The 20,297-nt window shown below is 38.8% G+C and overlaps 3 protein-coding genes and 1 long non-coding RNA gene across 7 annotated transcripts in view; 2 read left to right on the top strand and 2 right to left on the bottom strand.

Annotated features, from left to right (window-relative positions):
* LOC146485512 (uncharacterized) overlaps positions 1 to 20,297 on the bottom strand; it is a 124,288-nt gene that overhangs the window by 42,651 nt on the left and 61,340 nt on the right. The window lies entirely within an intron of this gene.
* LOC146485514 (uncharacterized) overlaps positions 1 to 20,297 on the top strand; it is a 62,609-nt gene that overhangs the window by 14,538 nt on the left and 27,774 nt on the right. The window lies entirely within an intron of this gene.
* Positions 2,253 to 20,297, bottom strand: part of LOC146485511 (uncharacterized) — a 79,422-nt gene continuing 61,377 nt past the window's right edge. The window contains exons 11-16 of one of the 4 annotated variants that reach the window (XR_014863379.1): positions 8,640 to 8,753; positions 7,839 to 7,934; positions 7,550 to 7,663; positions 6,117 to 6,367; positions 5,265 to 5,538; positions 3,583 to 3,718 (exon numbers count right to left, since the gene is read on the bottom strand). Coding sequence is in view for 1 of the 4 variants with exons in the window: in XM_085103371.1 (XP_084959497.1) it covers positions 2,484 to 2,491 (8 nt within the window). In the remaining 3 variants the exon portion in view is untranslated. Of the gene's footprint in view, positions 2,492 to 3,356; positions 3,719 to 5,264; positions 5,539 to 6,116; positions 6,368 to 7,549; positions 7,664 to 7,838; positions 7,935 to 8,639; positions 8,754 to 20,297 lie in introns of those variants that run through there. The other 3 variants (XR_014863378.1, XR_014863380.1, XM_085103371.1) reach the window with 3 other exon arrangements.
* On the top strand, positions 10,352 to 11,842 carry LOC146485516 (uncharacterized). The gene has a single exon (XM_085103484.1). The coding sequence runs from the start codon at positions 10,595 to 10,597 to the stop codon at positions 11,840 to 11,842; it is 1,248 nt and encodes a 415-aa protein (XP_084959610.1). The 5' UTR covers positions 10,352 to 10,594.

Genomic DNA, 20,297 nt, shown 5'->3' with positions numbered 1-20,297 from the left:
CAAAAAAACTTCGACTGACTGTATTAAACATAGTGTAAGGACAAGTTATCCCAACAGTGGGAACTGCTTCGTCTCACCGAAAAATATGGCGAAAATGGACGTGGGCGCGCCCCATCTACCAGGTTTTTCTTGAACACTACACCAACTGTTCTTCAATAACAACGTTCCAATATATAAAATGCTTTATAACAATCATTTCGTCTGGTGGTGCATAAATTAAATATATCCTATCATTTGTTTCAGAGTGTAGTGACCCTGTATATTTTAACGAGTTTTGCTGTGTTCGGGGGCTCGTCATAAACAGAAAAAAAAAAAACAGTAAATTACCCAGCGATACTTCATGTGATAAGACATTTATAGTTCAATGTAACCTAAAGAACCGGGAAAAGGTAAAATGCGATAAGCGAATTCATTTTCTACAGTATAAACAATCACCAAACTGGCTGTTTAACTGTATACTAGGTAGACATAACTAAGTGTATATCGCAGCTTTTAGTATAAATTTACTAGCCCTTCTATCACGAATGCTGCTTTCTTATTGGCTACGCTACTCACTATCTGTTCTGTTGTAGATAGTGAGTAGAGTGAGCAGTGCCTGGCGTGACTTATTTGTATCATTATTCAATAAAAACGTGAACCTGTCGTGTTGTTAAGTTTTGAATAACTAGTAGATTTATAATAAAACAATTAGATTATTCGCTCTCAATTTCTATCGCGTGATAGTTGACTTGGGCTTCGCCCTCATCAACTATCACGCGATAGATATTTCGTGCTCGTAATCTAATTGATAAATATTCATGTACTTGTTGCGGCGACGTAGAAAGAATGCACTCCTAATTGCGTCTGGAGTCTAGATTGTATGGGGCAATCAATTGATCAACGAATGAGTAAATGGATCTTGGGATGCGTATCTTGCATCCCCCGCGGGTTTTGCAGGGGCGGATGACATCATCTCCAACTTGACAAAGGAGAGAGAGCCTGGGATCGAGATCATCCAACGCACTCCCTAATCATTGATTATTTCTAGTTTGATGTAGTGAGTGAAGTTGAAGAATAAATTACCGATTATTATTTCCTAACTAAGCATGTATGTAGATAAATTATGATGATCCGACCGCATTTAGTCCTTGCAAGGGCTATCTGTGGTCGCATTCGACTGAAGTTCCGACCACCTTAGCAGAAGTTACGTGAATTGTGGACTGTCAGCAGATGGTGGCCAATAACAAACAAACCATAGAAAATGCATCGACTGCACCTTTGCTTAATGAGTTACAGTGCGTACTACAATCAACGAATCACTCAGGTAAGCTGGTTCACTAACTTATAAAAAAAAAACACTGTACGCAGGGCCGTACATAGCGGGGGAAGGGGGGGGGGGGGTGCAGAGGGGGCAGGAAAACTGAAATTTTATGTTTTGCTAACATAGTGTTTGAGTTTGCTGAGCTTTTTCTTGTAGCTGTATTGGTCCAAAATCACAAGAAATTGATTAATTGACTGAAAAAATCTCCCTTCAATGTGAATTCCAATAATTATTTTGGAAAATCTTTAGAGGCAAAGGCAAGTACAAGTTTTCTTTGAAATAATGATTTTGTAATTTGGGCAGCCTGTGGTTTAAAATTTTGAAAATAAAGACTGACGACAAGCCTAAGCGACTCCCTCGCGCATGTTTTAGCCTTTTTAAATCTAGCTGACACGAGTAGGTTTTTTCAGAAGCTAGTAAATTCAGCGTAAATTGGATTTTAAAGCCCTGTGCTAATCCTAATTATTTGTAGCGGATTTTGACGATCTGCTGTTCACAGTATAGCTTGAGTTTAAGACGGTACATAAATCATCATTGTGTAGCGGAGACCTTGGAGGCAATTTCGAGCTAAACAAGGTGTTTTATAAAAAATCATGAAAATTTAAGACAAAAAGCATCAGTGTGTTTTGATTTCTTTAAAGGTCTTAGAGGCAATAACTTTCTGTGTAGGGGTAAAAACAAAAACGTCCAACTAGAAACCCTGTCTGTATACAGGAGACCCCTTAGATAGGTGTGCGGGGTTTGCCACCCCCCCCCCCCCCCCCCTCCACAAAAGAAATCCTGGGTACGGCCCTGGTACAATCGCCAAAAGGTGCTGTACATCACCAGCAACTTTATTACGACATCAACAAGACAGACCAGGTAATTTTACTAACAAACGACCGACGGTCATTTGACCAACAAAGAACGTATCGAGATCAACAAAAATTTTTACAATCTTCATAGGCAATAACATCACGGCTGCTCGGCTGGCAGTCAACGTTTAAAATCATTGGACAAGCAGAAAACTTAATTGATGGCTCATTCGTCATTTATTGCTTTAAAGTTGAAAGAATATTCCAAGAAAAAAGATCAAGAAACGGCGAAAGAAAACATTTACTTAGACATATTTAAATTGAAAGAATACAGTGGAAAACTTGTCAATTGAAACTGAGATGTGACCAGTGGAGGAAACACACCTTTGCTAGTTTCCTGTTGAGGTAAAAATAAACAAAAGGTTAATAGTTTGCAGCTAGTAATGAAAAGGTGTTTTTTTAACATTTTCACGGGGACTTGGCATGTTTACAATGTTGTACATGTCCGAAAGCAACGGTTCTTGTTAATTTGTGCTCGGGTGAGAGTGGTCTTTCTTTGTGAGTAATTAGATAAGGCAACGACTGTCCTCTTACCAGGAGACTCCGCCAGGTCATTTGCTAAGTACTATAAAGGATTCGAAATTTAGTCTCAGTATGCAATGAGTAAGTAGGTCCTTCATTTAAACAGCACTAAATGGTATCTGTGGCCCTCTATCTTACTAAATTGGAACTGTAAGAAAAGTGAATTAATTATATGGCATGACAGTCTACGTCACAGTAACCCAAGGCTGATGTTAGTGATTTTTCCTCTGTTTCTGTTCCGTTTATTCATATTTATTTTTCATTCATGTCTGTTTATACTCATGTCTCACTTCAAAGTATGAATGAACTCATAATTTGGTAAATTATGATCACCACTGGGTGAGGGTAGTCGTGAGAGGGACAGTTTGAGATATGACAAACGTGATCATCAGAATCTTAACCTTGGTTATGACTTCCGCTCAGGTTGTCCAAACGTCAATCAGTGTCATCTCAAACAGGCTTTCTCGATCAGGATTACACGCACGCAGATGATAACAATTTACCTAATCTTGGCGTGACTCTTGGGTTCAAAGCATTTACAGTTTTAAACTGTTGTCCTCATGTTTTCGACAAGTCTTTAGTAAGGAACAGGTAGTCGTTCCTATTTGCTTAGTGATTATTCACCCCTATGGTATCTTACGAAATTATTACTATTATTATGGTTGATAACACTGACTAACCTTTTGCAATAACGGTGGGACACAAATTATCCAAGGGGTGGCAGACCATAATTATTTTTCAGCGACTTTTCCAAGAACTTGAACTTGAGCTTAACGACAAATTTTGTCTGCTAAATCTGTACGATTTACAAATTTGTGACACAATGCTTCATGTAGAACTCGGTACGTTGCATCTGAGCCTTCCTTTTGTTTCCACTCCATCAGCATTTCATATGCTTTTTCACTTAACCTCCATTTGCAATGGTCAAACTCTTCCAGCTTTGCTTTTTCAAACTTCAGCCGACGTCCCAGCACACGCCAAGTGTCGCCAATGCTCACTGATACTTCCTCCAATTCATCAGGAGATGGACTGCCATTTTTAACTGCAAATACAAAGAACAGAGTGCTTGAGTATTTGAATATAAGAATACCGTAGAGTACTGAAAGCAGCTATTGTTTGAAAGAAGCAAGCAACAAAATTAAAGTCTGTTACTAAACCCCTGCAAAGCGATGACTCCTTGATAAACCTCACAACAGTGAGGAGAAGCACATGTAATTTGCTATGTATCAAAATCCCTGTAAAGATCGGCCAATAAATACAGCGGACAACCGTCTCTGCGTCGTTAGTTATGCAATTAACGTGCATCTGTTCTCTGATAACGCACAGATAACGTCAAAATGTGGTAAGAAAAAAAAAATACGCTACGAGCCGTTTGCGAGTAGCGTGACTAATGTCACGATGAGAATTACTGACCCCAAAATATTACAGCACGCCAGCCGCTTCACTGCGATTTGTAATCGATTACTCGCCATTACAGGATTTCTATGGACATCACTTTTCGACAAATGCTTCCTTTCTTTTTACACCACAACAAAATTCTAGCTTTTTCTAACCTGGTTGAAGTCACTTGCAACGGGCGTCGACAGATTTTCATTGGACAAGTTTTACTTTCCTGCAAAAATTTCCCTGTGTTTTCAGCTACCCACCAAAACCCTTTACAAAACTTTATTGACCAGTCACTCTGACTGGACTCTAGACTGTGATCACGTGCGTGTTCATACTGTTCATTGTACATATAACGAACGTAGAAAAATCACTGAATGTTTAGTTGTTCGATCGCTTGTGGTTCCTTTGCCAGTACATGTGTTTTTTGGGAAGAGCGATTGATAGAGGGTTTAGAGAGGTTGGGGATAGCGACATACGAGCTGCTTTCAAACTGTTATTTAGTCGCAACTAGCAAGACAGATACTTTGGTTAATTTTTAGTACCCTCAGAAGATGTCGTGTTGGCAAATTAATACTACGTTGTTTCAAAAGTTACCAACAGATTCTACGTAGCATATTAAGTGATAGCCTTAGTTTACTCATTTAGACATTAAGATTAAAAATGTAAACAACAATCTGTAAAAGAAAAAGCTCCTTTGGAGGGCGTCGAATTTGTGTGGCAAAACCATCACTCACACCCCTTTTCACCATGTATCAAACCCTTCAACTGTAATAAAATACAGCTAAGTTCTGTCTTGCGAACACCTTTGCATTACAGACATCTTTTTATTGTGGACAGGAATGAATATTCTGCGAGGATGAATTGGTAATATTACGCACCGCACTAAATCGTGGCTCTAAAGGCCTCTGTTATAGCAGAAGTTGACTCTATAATCATTTTGAAAGTTGGCATTTATAACTTTTTGTAGAAATGCCTCAAAAAAAAAAATAATAATAATAACCCTCGAGATATTTTACAGTGTAAACTAATCGAAATTCTATGCAGATGATACAAGTAACAAAAACTAGATATGCGTTTGGCTCGCATTAAATTTATCCAATTTATCGTTTAGTTTGGCCTCGGTTATCTTCTCGTAGGTAAAACCGACTAGCTTGTATTTGCCAGTACCCATATTTCTAAGTTTAACTGTGAAGCTCATTTACCTGGTTTGGGTTGAAGGCTGACATAGTGGTGCTCGTGTAAGTGCCCCAGCACAAGCCGGTTGCTGTTTTCAACATCACGTTTTTGTTCTGGGCTGATGGTTACGTCATGATTGGATGACAGACTGCTAATCACATGAATGCATGTTTCATAGCAGTTTGCCACAGCATGGAGAATCACGTGATCACCCCACGTCCCATCTGCTGACATCTTTGTTAAGTAATCAGATCAAGACTGAGACCCGTGAACAAAATTGAACAAGTTTGTTCCATCTGACTGAAGACAAGAAAATAATAAGAATAAGCATCATATTTGGTTAAGGCGGATGTTAGCTCAATAGAAGGAAGGCGATGCCTAGAAAGGAATTTGGTTTTCTTTTCTTCCAGTTTCTTAAAGTTGGTGGAACTATAAAAATATTTACGTGGTTTCATTATTTTTTTTTAAGATTTTCCAAAAACTCTTAGTTCCTAAGATGGTCACAAGTTCAATCTCACTGCTCTCTGTAAGAATGAACATTAAATGTCCTCAATGTTACTGAAGTTTCGACAATGCTTCGGTTTTGCTCCAATTTTTCTTGTACCTTAGTGCACCAATTTAATTAACAGTAGCTACCATCAAAAGGATCAATTGTTGTCCGGTATTCGGAAAAAATATGCTTCCCAATTCATCATTTCCGCAATATAATTGATGAATTGAGCTAACGTCTCACATGCGATGACTAGCTATGGCTTTTCAAAAAAATATTTTCCTTTGCAGTTACATCGTGGTCATGAATTGACCGTTGGATTCCTGAATGTGAGGATACAGTTACAAAGCACCACATCTTCCAAGCTTCTTCGCCCTCAGCGACTTACCAGTGTAGGGTTCTTCTCGAGATACTGGACAATGTGCTGCCTCAACGCGTTATGAGATATCTGAATCCCCTTCACAAGGTCCAGTTGTTCTGACAATGAGTAAAACATGCAATTTCCTGATCCCTCATTGTCAGAAACTGTGAAACCTTTGTCTGAAGCAATCTCGTCCAACCTCCTTGATACGTCAGTCATCCTGGTGGCGTTTCTAGGATAACGTTGCAGTTGCTCGACATCACGTAAATTTTGCTTCGCTGAAGAGTAAGAAAAAACCTTATTAGTCTTTCTAAATGTTCTGAAGCTCCACGTGGTTATAACACATCAGTTAGACGAGTTTTTATATAACTTACTACAGTTGCCATTACTAACAGAGGCATCCTTAAAATATTAGTCTGACCATACAAAGCAAGGTTTAATGTCAGGACTTGGTAACTAAAAATCCCCGAGCTCAACTATACAGGCACTCATGATCAGTAATTAGTCCTGATGGTAGTGGGGGGGGGGGGGGGTGAGATTAATGATAACATCATTCTTCCCAGTGTTTCATGCTCATCTGTCTCTGCAATCTCTGCATCTATAAATGATATCATGGATGCAGCTCAATTGTACCATAAGTCGGTGTTTAATACAGTGTATCTAATTTCGCTCCCTTTATCACAATGTTTGGACCTACTGATCGAAGAAACAATAATGCAAGTGTTGATAGTTTCTTGAGGAAATTGAATTCCCTTTCAATGCGCGCAGCATCTTGGTAATGAAACAAACTAAATCAATCACTTTATTTAAGTGTCAATGAAGAAAGAAAGAATACCAGGAAGAAACAAACAAAGGAAGGAAAAAAGAAAAGAAGGTAGACAGGAAAGAAACAAGTGAAAAAGGAAGAAAGAAAGGGAGAAAGGAAGGGAGATAGGGAATAAGGGAGGAAGAAGTAAAGGAAAGAATGAATGAAGGGAGGACGCAAATGAATCAGCATTGAAAAACTTAGCCTTAAGAAAGAGTCTCCCATTACTTAAAAAAAGCTATTCCAATCAATGAGATATTACTTATTACTCTTGTAATAACGTAACAACGTGACAGTAAAATGCCTTCAAGGTGCCAAAGTATGACACTAACGAAAACATAGGGTGAAGTCCAATGAAGTACCTAAATAACAAATTTTAATAGTTAATTTCAAAACTGAAAATAAGAGATATCGCTAAGGGTCGTATTTTCTTAAAATACGCGGAATAAAAACAGCAAGTCACTATGTTCTTTTACCAGAAAAGGACTAAGAAATGCCCCATTCTCTCACTCGCGTTAGCGACGCAAGAAATTACCGCAGTGAGGGTGCGTAGTGCAAGTTAATGGAATCTCCTTGAATGATTGTCTTAATTAGGACACACACAAAAACCAGTTATTTTATCTTACAAAAGTAATACAGATTTAGGCGTTTTGACCTGAATCTTCAACATGCTTTTTCCATTTGGAATTCTCATAAGTGCGATGTGACAACCCTGTCTTGGATTTACAAGATATTGGCGTCTGTTTAGGCGAATCATCACTTGACGTACCTGTAAATCAAGAAGTAATGCTTACCTGAAACATGCATGTAAGTAAAACTCTTATAAATCTTACAAAGAAATGAATTATGCATACTGTCAGAAGTTTTTGCACACTGTATTTACTGACATCAAAGCCTTAGTGACTGGTTTTCCGCAAAAACAACAAAGATTGAGACGCCTTTACCTGTGTTTTCTACGCCCCTTTTCCTTTTGTGTAACAATCCTCTCTTGAAAATAGTAGGTGCCTGGCTCTCTTCAAACAAATCATCAGTTGAAGTAACTATATTAAAGAATTAATAAAGTTTTCCCTTTCACTAAACTGATACATGGGTACATATCAAGAAGCTGTAATTAATTTTCCTTGGAAACTTTGTACGGTAGCTAGCTACATCCAGCCCAGGATTACATTAAGAAAATAAAATGGAAAGAGAGGGTCATCAGACTTTTTTGTACGTTATTAGGGCTGTATGCAGAATATAACAACTTTGCTTGTTTGTGACAGCAGCATTAAAAAACTTAGCCTTAAGAAAGATTCTACCATTACTTAAAAAAAGCTATTCCAATCAATGAGATATTACTTACTACTCTTGTAATAACGTAACAACGTGACAGTAAAATGCCTTAAAGGTGCCGAAGTATGACACTAACGAAAACATTATTTGGTGAAGTCCAATGAAATGCCTAAATAACAAATTTTAATAGTTAATCCATGAGAATATTTTGAAACTGAAAATAAGAGATATCGTTAAGGGTCGTATCCTCTTAAAAGCGTGGAATAAAAACAACAAGTCACTATGTTCTTTTACCAGAAAAGGACTAAGAAATGCCCCATTCTCTCGCTCGCCTTAGGAACGCAAGAAATTACCGCAGTAAGGATGTGCAGTGCAATAATATGGAATCTCCTTGAATGATTGTCTTGATTAGGACACAAAAAAAAATCAATAACTTTATCTGAAAAAAGTAATACAGATTTAGGCGTTTTTACCTGAATCTTCCACACGCTTTTTCCATTTGGAATTCTTATAAGTGCGGTGTGACAACCCTGTCTTGGATTTACAAGATATTGGCGTCTGCTCAGGCGAATCATCACTTGACGTACCTGTAAATCAATAGAGAGATTTAGCTTCGCGTTTACGGCTAACGCCCAACGGGAAACGTCAAGCCGCTGTTTGTTCTAAAATGCATAAACTTGTGTTTCTCGAACTCACTTCTCTCTTTTTCGTGTTTGCTCGATAGCTGTCGCCGACTGGGTGGAGATAAGCTTAAACCAAAAAAGCTTCATTGTTTTTAATCAAAGAGAAAATTTCAGCCTGGCGTTTGCCGTTTGCCGTAAACGCGATGCTAAATCTCTCTAATAACTAATAAGAACTTCCCATATATGCTTAACTAACACATGCATGCAAATAAAATTCTTCTACGTCTTACAACGAAATGAAACATGCATGCTTTCAGAAGTTTGTGAGTACTGTATTTACTGACATCAAAGCCTTAATAAGTGTTTTTCAACAAAAACAACAGAGATTCAGACGCCTTTACCTGTGTCTTCTGCGTCCCTTTTCCTTTAGTGTAACAACCCTCTCTTCAAACTAGTAGTTGCCTGGCTCTCTTCAAACAAATCATCAGTTAAACAATTAATGAAGGCTTCCCTTCCACTAAACTGATACATGCGTAGATGACAAGAATCTGTAATTAATTTTCTTTAGAAACTTTGCACGGTAGGTAGCTGCATCCAGCCCAGGATTACATTTAGAAAATAAAATGGAAAGAGAGGGTCATCAGACTTTTTTCACGATATTAGGGCTGCTTGTTTGTGACAGCAGCATTAAAAAACTAAGCCATTACTTCTATCAATGAAACACTAGACAGCATGTTTCTTTAAATAGCGCACCAAAGTGACAGTAAAATGCCTTAAAGGTGCCCAAACAAATAAAAGTACCCAAAAAATGGGGCCATTTAGGCATCTGCATGCACAAAAAATTGATTCCAGCTGACTTTCTTAACAAAAAGTCACGAAGTTCGGTGGAACTCGCTCACATATTAGTCTACAAAGGGTTAATATAATATGAAATAATAATAAGACACCATGCTCTGTAAGGAGAAGTCGACCAATAATTTCTCCGCCGAGCTTAACCTCAAAAAAGAAAAATCGCATTTTGTTTTATGTGCGCGCGCGCTGATGACGGAAGAAATTTTAGGCAGTACAAATACCCACTTCAAATTAACGGAATCTTCTAAAATGATTTTGTTGATATTAAGACACAGTTATAATACAGTTAGTAAATTAGCATTATTCCACAACATCAACAAGCAATTTTACCTGTATCTTTCGTGGTTTTTTTTCCCTATAAAATTGTTGAGTGGGGGTGTGAATACCCTTTCTTGGATTTAATAGCTATCCGCATCTTTTCAAAGTATTTTTCACCTTATTCACAAAATGAGAAGACCCGACAGCAATTGTTATCGTAAATAGACAACTCACAGTGGACGTGCGCATTTATTCGTCCATTTTTGGGTTTAATTGTTCTGGCTAGGGTTCTGAAAAGATAACTCTTTTACTAGTATCTTTAACCAATCGTTTAGGTCTTGATTGTATAATTTACAGCTCATGAAGGCAACCAGACATTGAGCCATTTTCAAAACTGACTTAGGCCCTGTTTATACGTCGCATTAGAGACGAATTTAATTCACACGAATCTAATTCCAGCAATTTTCTTCGACGGTAAAGCGACGTATAAAACGAACCGAATTTCTCCTGTTAAATTATATTCGTCCAGACGTTTTATCCGTGTGCCCCAGACGGATAAAACGTCTGAAATGCGTGTCACTTTTATACGTCGCGTTTCAGTCGCATCAAAGTAAATGCATACATTATTTTTCGCCGACATAAATTATTCCACTGGCTAATTTTGAGCCCACGCTCACAGTTTTCACGTGCATAGCATGCGTACGATGCGTGGTCCCGCGAAAATAGAAAACATGGCGACTGCAGGAGCCCTTTTCCGAAAAACGTTGAATCAGACTTGTTGGTCATGCGATGCTAAAACGAAATACAGTTGCATTTCATGTGACAAACCTGTATGTGTTCGTTTCGAATGTTCTGTGGCTGAACTGGATGAAGAGGCGGAGGGATGGGAGCCGGGAAAGCGAGTTGGGTACTGTCTTCCTTGTGCAAGAATTTATACACGAACATCCACTCCTCGTAGCCCAGAAGCATATATCTCGGCAAATTTCGTAGATGAAACATCTTCGCTATCGAAACAGAATGATCAAGATTCATATTTAAGCAGTGACAGCGAGAAAAAGGAGCCACAAGTCCCAAACAAAAAACGCAGAAAGCAGCCTGAAGATGGTGATAGCGAGAGCCCCGAGGAAACCGCGGTAAAAGTGAAGAAGCGTGGTAGAAAAGCAACGTGGTTGGAGACCCAGGTGACTGACATGGTAAACATAATTGTCAATGACGAGAACATTCTTCGGAAGCTGGTTTTCACGAACACCAAGAAAGCATACAACACTGAGGCTTATCAGTCTGTGTTAAATAAACTGAACGAACAATATGAAGATTCATTCCCGTTCACAGTAGAGCAGATGAGAACCAAGTTTAAATGGTGTGTAGCCACATGCAAGAAGATCTGTCTTACCGTAAAGACAGCAAGTGGAGTGAAGAGGCTGACTGACGAGAAAGGATATGGAAAGTGGTTCGACCTACTCTACCCTATAGTAAAGTCACGTGATTCATGTCAGCCTGAGCAAGCTCGTGAACCTTCAGCCAATGAGAGTAGTGCCAAAGAAATCATTGAGCATGAGAGCAGTGATTGCAGTACTGTCGAAGGTAGTATAAAGGAGCCTCCTGAGAAGAGCATGTTTGTACCAGTTAAGAAGAAGGGTAGAAAACATAAATCAAACCAAATTACATCAGCTGTAGATTTAATAAGATCTGTAATTGAGAATGACCCAACTAAACAGCTCTTGGAAGGCATTCACGAGGAGATGAAACTAGCAAGAGAACAAGAGAAAAGGTATTTGGACATACTGTTGGGTTCAGGTCAGCAACCCTTCCAACACTATCAACATCATGGTTCATATAGCACACCTATGTTTTCCAACAATGGTGTGCTAGGAAACCAAACTCAAACAGGAATTATGTACCCCCCTGAGACTGCTGATGGTTTCACTCAATACTTTTATTGACTCTGATTTTCTGACATTTGCATGTTTAAGAATCTGTTGAACAAAACATGCAAGATCCATTTTTGTTGCATTTTCTACTTCGTTTAGACATATTTTGATAATAAGCTTCTCATCAAAACAGTGGTTTTGAAAAGAGTAAATACTCCTTAAACAACATTGAAGGTCTTTGTCAATATGTTTCAGTTTGTTTCATTAACAAACATCTGTTGCAAAGTTGACATTTTAAAGAACTTAAAATAGTTATAAAGCTACAATAAAGTTTGGTTAACATACCCATGTTTGTTTCTTAAGGCCTTGTCAAATGGTAGATATGTTGTAGGTAAAATCCGTTCTCAGCTTAAACTGGAGTTTCCTTTGTTTGCTATCCCTAATAATTCATGATCGTGAGTAATTAGGGTTAGGAGACAAAGGTAATTCTGACTCAACCTAGGTTACAAACGCGTTTACATATAAGAATAGGTGTTACCTACAACAGACACACCATACCAATTGTCATGATTTTATTATCATTGCTTTTGGACTTTTTTTTTTCTTGTGAAACCACACAACATTTATTCATCAAAGTATAATCACCCTAACTCAGAAGTCCTGTAGTACAATTCCTCATAGAGGTTGTTAATAATATACTTCAGGGTAATATGCTTAAAATGTTTGTATATTATTTCACCCTAAATTGAAAACTCAACTTTCAAAAATATCATAATTTTTTTTGCCCTTCCAAAATGTTGCATGAGCATTGTTTTCAATTTCTCATGGGACTTTAAACTCTCGCAAGATACTGTAATTTATATTAAAAACATTGCTTATGCAAAGTTATGGAGGGAAAAAAGAGTATTATGGTACTTTTTGAAAATGCCCTATACTCAAACGGCTTAATTCAGTGGTCCAACAAGTGTAACAGCATATTGACTATCACGATGTGTTGCATACTTTTTGGTGGGAGTCCCACCCCCTCATTTAAGAATGCTCCCTTTATTTAATAACTATATCAAGCAAATTCCCTTGCCAATAGAAAATCCCTACTTGACAAACATCAAAAATTTAATAGTAAATCAAAAACAATTTCCAGGTTGAACAGTTGATTAGTTATATGCTGTTACATTTTAGCTCTTTTTGAAGATCAGAAAAGTTAGGGCTGACAGATTACTGCCCCTCTTTCTCTTCCCAAAATTTGTTGAGAAGCGCTTTTCTTATCTCTTCTGCATGATGTGATTTATCCTTCTTCATGGTGCAGTTTCTCATCATCAGCAGTTCTCTGACCTCCTTCCTGCTTCTTCTCCCATGTTGTGCTGGATCCTCTGTTAAGTCTAACTGTGATGGTAGTGAATCACCCATGTCTACACAGATATTGTGAAGAACAACACATGCTAATGCAATGCATTTAACGGTATCAGGTTGACAAGATGATTTACGGTAGAGAACCCTCCATCGACTCTTCAGCTGGCCGAAAGCCCTTTCTGTTACCATCCTTGCCCTGCTGAGGCGGTAGTTGAAATAGTGCTGTTCAGCACTCAGAACAGCATTGGAGTAAGGTTTCATCAACCAAATACGAAAAGGGAAAGCTGAATCCCCTAGAATCATGGGATAAATGTCTGTTCCTTGAATGTTTTGTGATATTTCAGGGATCACTTTCTTTTCCGTGATATCACTCCATAGCTGTGTAGACTGAAAAATAATTGAGTCATGTGAGTTACCAGGGAAACCCACGCTGACCCACATGAATCTTGCCGCAGCGTCGACAATGGCCATCATAACAATAGAGAAAAAGTTTTTAAAGTTATGGTACTCTTTACAAGCTTCCTCTCCACCAGGAGGGCACTGAATTGGGATGTGGCAACCGTCGATCGCTCCCCAACACCAAGGAAATTGCCAAAGCTGGTTCATGTCTACCATGGCTTCTGTAAAATCCTGCTCAGAAGTTGGGAAATGATTTGTCACTGCCTTCCTCCATAAGTTTTTTACGATTGCTTCGCAGACTTCCTTAACAATGACATGGATAGTTGCTAGCCCAACGCCAAACAATTCTGCTATTGTGTACAGGTAATCACCCCTCCCAAGCCGATAAAGACATATTGCTAATCTGCACTCCGGAGAAATTGGCATTTCAGTCAGCTGATCCTTTGTGATATCCTGCCTGATATTCTCTAGTATATAGCAAAACGTTTGGCGTGTCACACGAAAGGTTTTCTTGAATCGTGAATTGTCATAAGTTGACCACACCATCTCCCACCATCCAGCATTTCTCTCACACCTTCGGACACTACGAAAACGTTCCTCTTCTTCTCCCACTTGCTGCAGTAATAAACATAACAAAGCTAGCAGTCGAAGCCTGAATTTTCGTCTTACTGCTACAAGCGTTGCCATCTGAAAAGACAAATTCCTACGCCTTCGCCTCGCTAGAGCAATCTTTAGCATTACTGCCTCTCTGAACGCCGCCATGTTGTTTTTGGAAGTTCTCCGCTGCCAAAAGTCAATGCAGTCACAAAACGACATCGAAATTATATTCGACGTCTAAAATGAACCGACATTTAATTTCGTCTCCCAGACGAAAAAAATTCATCAATTAAATACGTGTCATTAAATGCGACGTATAAACAGGGCCTTAGATCGATCATCTTAATTTAACCATATACGACACATTGTCCTCACCTTTGACCGAGAACCACTTTTCCAGTCTGGGGAGATTCGCTGTTTGACAACATTGGAAGCAGCAGCTTAAACACCCTCCAGACATAACCTTGACAAGGCTCATGCAGTCCTCATGTGCACAATAGACTTGACCGTGGTTGGCACACTTGGTTTCCTCCTCCGGACAGCAAGGACATTCAACACACAATTCATACTTTAAATTGTTCAACCAGGGCAGCTCTTGTCTCATATTGCCCAATTCATCTTCCAAAAACGTTCGCACAAGACTGGCTACCTCTTCTTCTTCAGTCAGAGACAATTGTTCGTCTCGTGTTCTCTGGTGTTTCAAGATAATCTTGATGAACCTTTTCTTGCACAAAAGAGTCAGTTGGTAGCGGAAAGTTTTCTCAAGGAAGAAGGTCGACGCCCCCTCATAAAATCTGGGAGGCTGCGTGAATCCATTAGCAGGGCACCGTCGAGAACACCTTGACACCAGCTGAAAGAAGAGGCCATGAGGAACAAAACCTTCCAAAAAGTGAAGATACAGTGGGCATGGGTCGGACGACGAGGTTTCCATTTCTCGAAGGGCTTTAGGTGGCGCCTTCAGTTGCGCTGGTACAAAGTAATGTATATCACTTGGAGACCTCGCAAACTTGACTAGCAATCCGAAATGCTCCATCATATTTAAAATGTCCTCCTTGGGTACGCCTTGCTGACAATACTGGGAAAATACGTGTTCAACAAGCTGCATACTAAGGATGCCTGTTTCTTCCATGTCTCTCCACAACTTGGAATGTCTTGATTCCTGCCAAAAATTAAAACAACATCAATAAGGAGGACCTTTTGAGACACTATTTCAAGGTCGTTTAAACATCAAACACACCAAGGAAGCATTCTTGCATGTTTACTTATGAGAAATATATGTAGAAAAAAAATGTTTAACACCCCTATATAAAGCACACCAGCAGTGTATCCTGTTAGTAATGTGAAACACAGAAAGTTGGGTTTACACGTTTACTGTCTTAGCGATATCATACTATTCGCTGATAAATTTCTGAATTATGATCTGCTGAGGCGAGCTATATTGAAGACACTGTCAAAAACGAGGTTAGGTGATTTTCATGATCGGCGAAACCGAGAAACAGTTGTTTGAAACACCTGATAAAGCACGAAATCCGAGTTTGTGACATGATCGTAATGTCTGAAAAGAAAGTTCTGAATAGAGAGCACTGAATTTAGCAAACGCTTCTTTGTTTCTTCACACAAAATATGAAGCGATACAAACGACGAGTGGCTGTTGTCATCACACATTATGGGTAGAGCACATTTAATAGTGCATATACTACTTCTGTTCAGGGGAGTTAAGTTCAAGGGGCTGCTTTGCACTGGTTTTCATTTTAACATTATAACAATCATGAGTGACCGTCGGGGAAAAGTAAAACGTCAGTGAAACTGACAGCAGGCTTGAGTGTGAAATGTTTGTTTTTCATTCAGCTTTTAAAACATAAGTAAGCGTTCGTCCACGAACATTCTCAGATGCAGTTAATATGCAAGGAGTCAGAATAAAGAGGAAACGTCTGCTTGTTTGTGTTAAACATTCCCTGCTGGAACATTTGTATAAATAATCCTACCCTGTTATTTTATTATGAGTTGCTACTTATTAAACTGCAAGTGTTTGACCTCAGATCAAAAAAGGTTTTGAACACACATCGAAACCATTAACATCTTGATCTCGCGTTTCATTAGTATCAAGATTTATCCAGCTGAACCAAAATATGTCAGGTATTCATTGCTCACTTTATGTATTATTAATGAGTTTGAGAACTTAATTATAAATACTTTACGTCAAAGTCGCAGTTCAATTGTAACCTTTCCATGCAAACTCAACAACTTAGCTGAAAGCAAGACACATGGTCAGCGGTGCGGGTAAGATGGCTGCTAGACACGTTTATCCCGCTCTGTAATGTCTTAGCCGGGAAAGCCTACATGGGTTCTTCTTACTAATCCAGAGGACCTTCGGCAGCAGTTTGAAGTTTACGAGACTTATTTATGAAAGCTTAACCGTGTGTCTGAATGTCGAAACGAGCAGAACGCTCATCAAGCTCAAGTTCGAACTCTCAACCTACACCGAAGCGAAATCGCGGTGAGATGGACAACGAAGTCGATACAGATTCACCTCTGTCCTTAAAAGTCATCTTAGACAAACTTAGCGCGATAGAAAGCAGAATGGAGGATAATTTTAACAATCTGCACACTGAAGTATCAACCCTAAGATGCGAACTCATGCAAGAAATGGAAGGTGTCAAATGTACAATCAAAGAGATCGAAAAATCCCTCGAGAATGCGTGGGCCACGATCGAAGATGTCCAGGAAGACTTCAAGACTCACAAAGACTCAAAAAGGACACATCAAGAAATGCTCGACCGCCAGTCACAGGAAATCAAATTATTAAAAGAGGAGCTTGCTAAATCACAAGCTGAAACTGCGCTACTGAAAACGTCACAACAAAGAACACAAGAAAGTCTCGTTGCCCTAGAAGATTACACAAGGAGAGAAAACTTAAGGTTCATGAACATCCCCGAAGAGGCTGACGAAAATTGCTCTGATATAGTCTACAATATAATCGAAAATGAGCTAAAGAAGACCCACAAGACATAAGATTTCATGCTGTGCATCGTGTCGGAAAACCACCGTCGCGAAACAGTGATAACAACAGTTCGCCGCGCCCTCGCGCCATCATTGCAAGGTTCGTCGTGAGGGAAGACAGAGACGCGGTTTTGGCCGTTAAAAACCGTCTAAAGCATTCCCGACACTACAAAGATGCTTATATCACGAAAGATTATGCAAGAGCGATCCAAGAAGAGAGAAAAATTTTGATTCAAGCCATGTATGTTGCAAAAGAACAAGGATGTGACGCTAAAGTTATCAACCGAACCCTCTACATCAACAAAGAAGCTTTCAATGTTACCAACATTCCACACGATTTTCGTCCCACCACCCCTTAATTTCCATCAACAGTAATTTATGGTTGCTTCTGCCCAGATTTTAACCTCGAACCCGCTTTGGCTATTCCCGGACACCGATCAAGGTTTCATTGTAGTTTGATATGTTTGTGAGGCTTGGTCTGTATGTAAGTTGCTGTGTTATTTATGTTCATGTTTATTTTGTACTTTATAATACGATAAGATTCTTGCTACTCGTGTTTTCATCGTTTCCCTACTTATGCGATTGCGTAATTGAATCTTTATTTACCGAAAAAACTGCTCGCAAAAAATTACCTTTGGAAGCTTTGCGTTCTCCGTCACCCGCGCCTGTTGCTCGCACCTTCAGAAAAAATCGTTGATTTTAATTCCCTTGATTTAAAATGCCTGTCGTTAAATGTCAGAGGTCTAAACAAGTCTCTTAAACGTCGTTTGCTTTTTCGGTGGTTACATAAACAAAAACAAGATTTCATATTCCTGCAGGAGTGCTACGGCACTAATTTATGCACATCCACATGGGAAAATGAATGGGGAGGAAAGGTGTTTTTCAGCCACGGAACAAGCCATAGTAAAGGTGTGATGATTCTGATTAACCCCTCTTTAGATCTTAAGGTAGAAAAGTGTATTTCTGACCAAAAAGGGAGGTTTGTTATCTTGAAATTACTAAGAGACAACACTCCGATTGTTCTTGTTAATGTTTACGCGCCAAATGACGCTAATCAACAGGTAAATTTCTTCACAAAGCTAAACCACCAATTACAGGAGTTTGCCCTAAAGAGTATAATAATTGGTGGCGATTTTAACTGTCCACTCTCCCAGAAAGATAAGACCGGTGGAAACCCTGCCACGAGAAAAGTTTCTGTCATAAAACAAATTGAAAACCTTTGTGATTCGTACAACTTGTGCGACATTTGGCAAAGTACAAATCCTAACCTATCTCGTTTCACTTGGATAAATAAATCCTTAAAAGTACAAAGCCGCTTAGATTACTTCTTAATTTCCAAAGAGTTTTGCACTTTGACGAAGAAGTGTGAAATTTTATGGGCTCCCGAAAGCGATCATTCAGCTGTATCTATTCACCTGCAATCAGAAGCGTCAGCTCAGAAGAAAGGTCCCGGTTTTTGGAAATTTAATACTTCACTGCTAACAGACGAAACTTACATCGCAGCTTTACGAGGAAATCTTCAACGTTTTAAAGCGAAGTATGTTGATTTACCCGATTTAGGCTTAAAGTGGGATTTAATTAAAATGGAAATGAGAGGATTTACGGTACAATACTCGAAGAGGAAAGCAAAAATGTTAAGGGACAAAGAAATTTCTCTGCAGAAAAAGGTAAACTTGCTACAAAGACAAGCTGAGGAAAACCCACACAACAAAAACATCATACATGAATTGCAAGTAGAAAAATCTCGTCTGAAAAAAATTATGACATATAGGACAAAAGGTGCGATCCTCAGAAATAAAGTGAGATGGCACGAGGATGGTGAGCGCAATACAAAATACTTCTATTCCCTCGAAAAACGAAATTACACCAATAAGGCAATAACAAGATTAAAAATTGCTGAAAACGTGTACACAGAAGATCAATTCAACATTCTAGATAAAGAAAAATGCTTCTATGAATCTCTTTACAAAACCAAGAACATAGACACTGAAAAGTTAAAAAATTCCCCTTTCTTTAATCTAGAAAACATTACTCCTTTAAACGAAGATGAAAGGCTATCCTGTGAAGGTCAAATAACCTCTGAAGAATGCTATAACGCTCTTAAGGATTTTAAAGTCGGAAAAACTCCCGGTACTGACGGATTTCCTGCTGAATTTTATCGCTTCTTCTGGCCTGAAATCAATAAAGAAATGACGGAAAGTTTTAATTTTGCGTTCCAATCTCGAAAGCTGTCTATATCCCAAAGGAGAGGTATTATCTCACTTATCCCCAAAAAATTTAAAGACAAAACTATGTTAGACAACTTGCGGCCTATATCACTCCTAAATGTTGATTACAAAATCGTCAGTAAAGCCATCGCTAAAAGACTTGAAAAGGTTCTTCCAAGCATTATAAACCCCGATCAAACTGGTTACGTGAAGGGCCGTTACATTGGCGAAAATGTTCGGCTAATACAAGACATAATAGAGCATACAAACTTGACAGGAAAAAAAGGGATCGCTACATTTCTAGATTTTAAAAAAGCTTTTGACTCGATTGAATGGCCTTACCTCAAAGCCGCCATTAACGTTTTCAATTTTGGACCTGATATCCTAAACTGGATCAACATTTTTTACAATGACGTGTCTAGCTGTGTATTAAACAACGGCCACGCTTCCACGTTCTTTCCTCTTCAACGCGGTGTACGACAAGGATGTCCTTTATCAGGAGTCCTTTTTGTTCTAGGAATCGAACTTTTTGGAAGAGCTTTAAAAAACAATCCGTCCATCAAAGGAATTCTGGTAAACAATCATGAAATAAAAGTAACACAATATGCTGATGATACCACTGTTTTCGTCCGTGATCGAGATTCTGTCGTCCAACTGTTAGACCTCCTTCAAAATTGTAGCCTCCTTTCTGGATTGGAAATAAACACCACTAAAACTGAGGCAATGTGGCTTGGGCAATGGAAAAATAGCGAAGACACGCCCTTTGGTTTTTGAAATGGCCAAAGGAGCCAATACTCTCTCTCGGGATCTTTTTCTCGCACAATCGTACACTTGCGGAAGAGCTAAATTTTGGTGCTAAAGTACGAGAACTGGAACAAACTTTAAACACCTGGAAAAGAAGAAAACTAACGCTCTATCGAAAAATTAACATAGTTAAAACACTAGGCCTGTCAAAACTGATATATAACGCTTCT

The sequence above is a fragment of the Pavona decussata genome, unplaced genomic scaffold, assembly GCF_977016875.1.
Source record: "Pavona decussata unplaced genomic scaffold, jaPavDecu1.1 SCAFFOLD_26, whole genome shotgun sequence".
NCBI lineage: Eukaryota > Metazoa > Cnidaria > Anthozoa > Scleractinia > Agariciidae > Pavona > Pavona decussata.
The sequence above is the reverse complement of the archived record's forward strand: the minus strand, read 5'-3'. Positions and strand labels throughout refer to the sequence as shown.

Bases quoted from the DNA above. Each gene is read 5' to 3' on its own strand.
- LOC146485516 (XM_085103484.1), top strand. From the start codon at position 10,595: ATGCGTACGATGCGTGGTCCCGCGAAAATAGAAAACATGGCGACTGCA.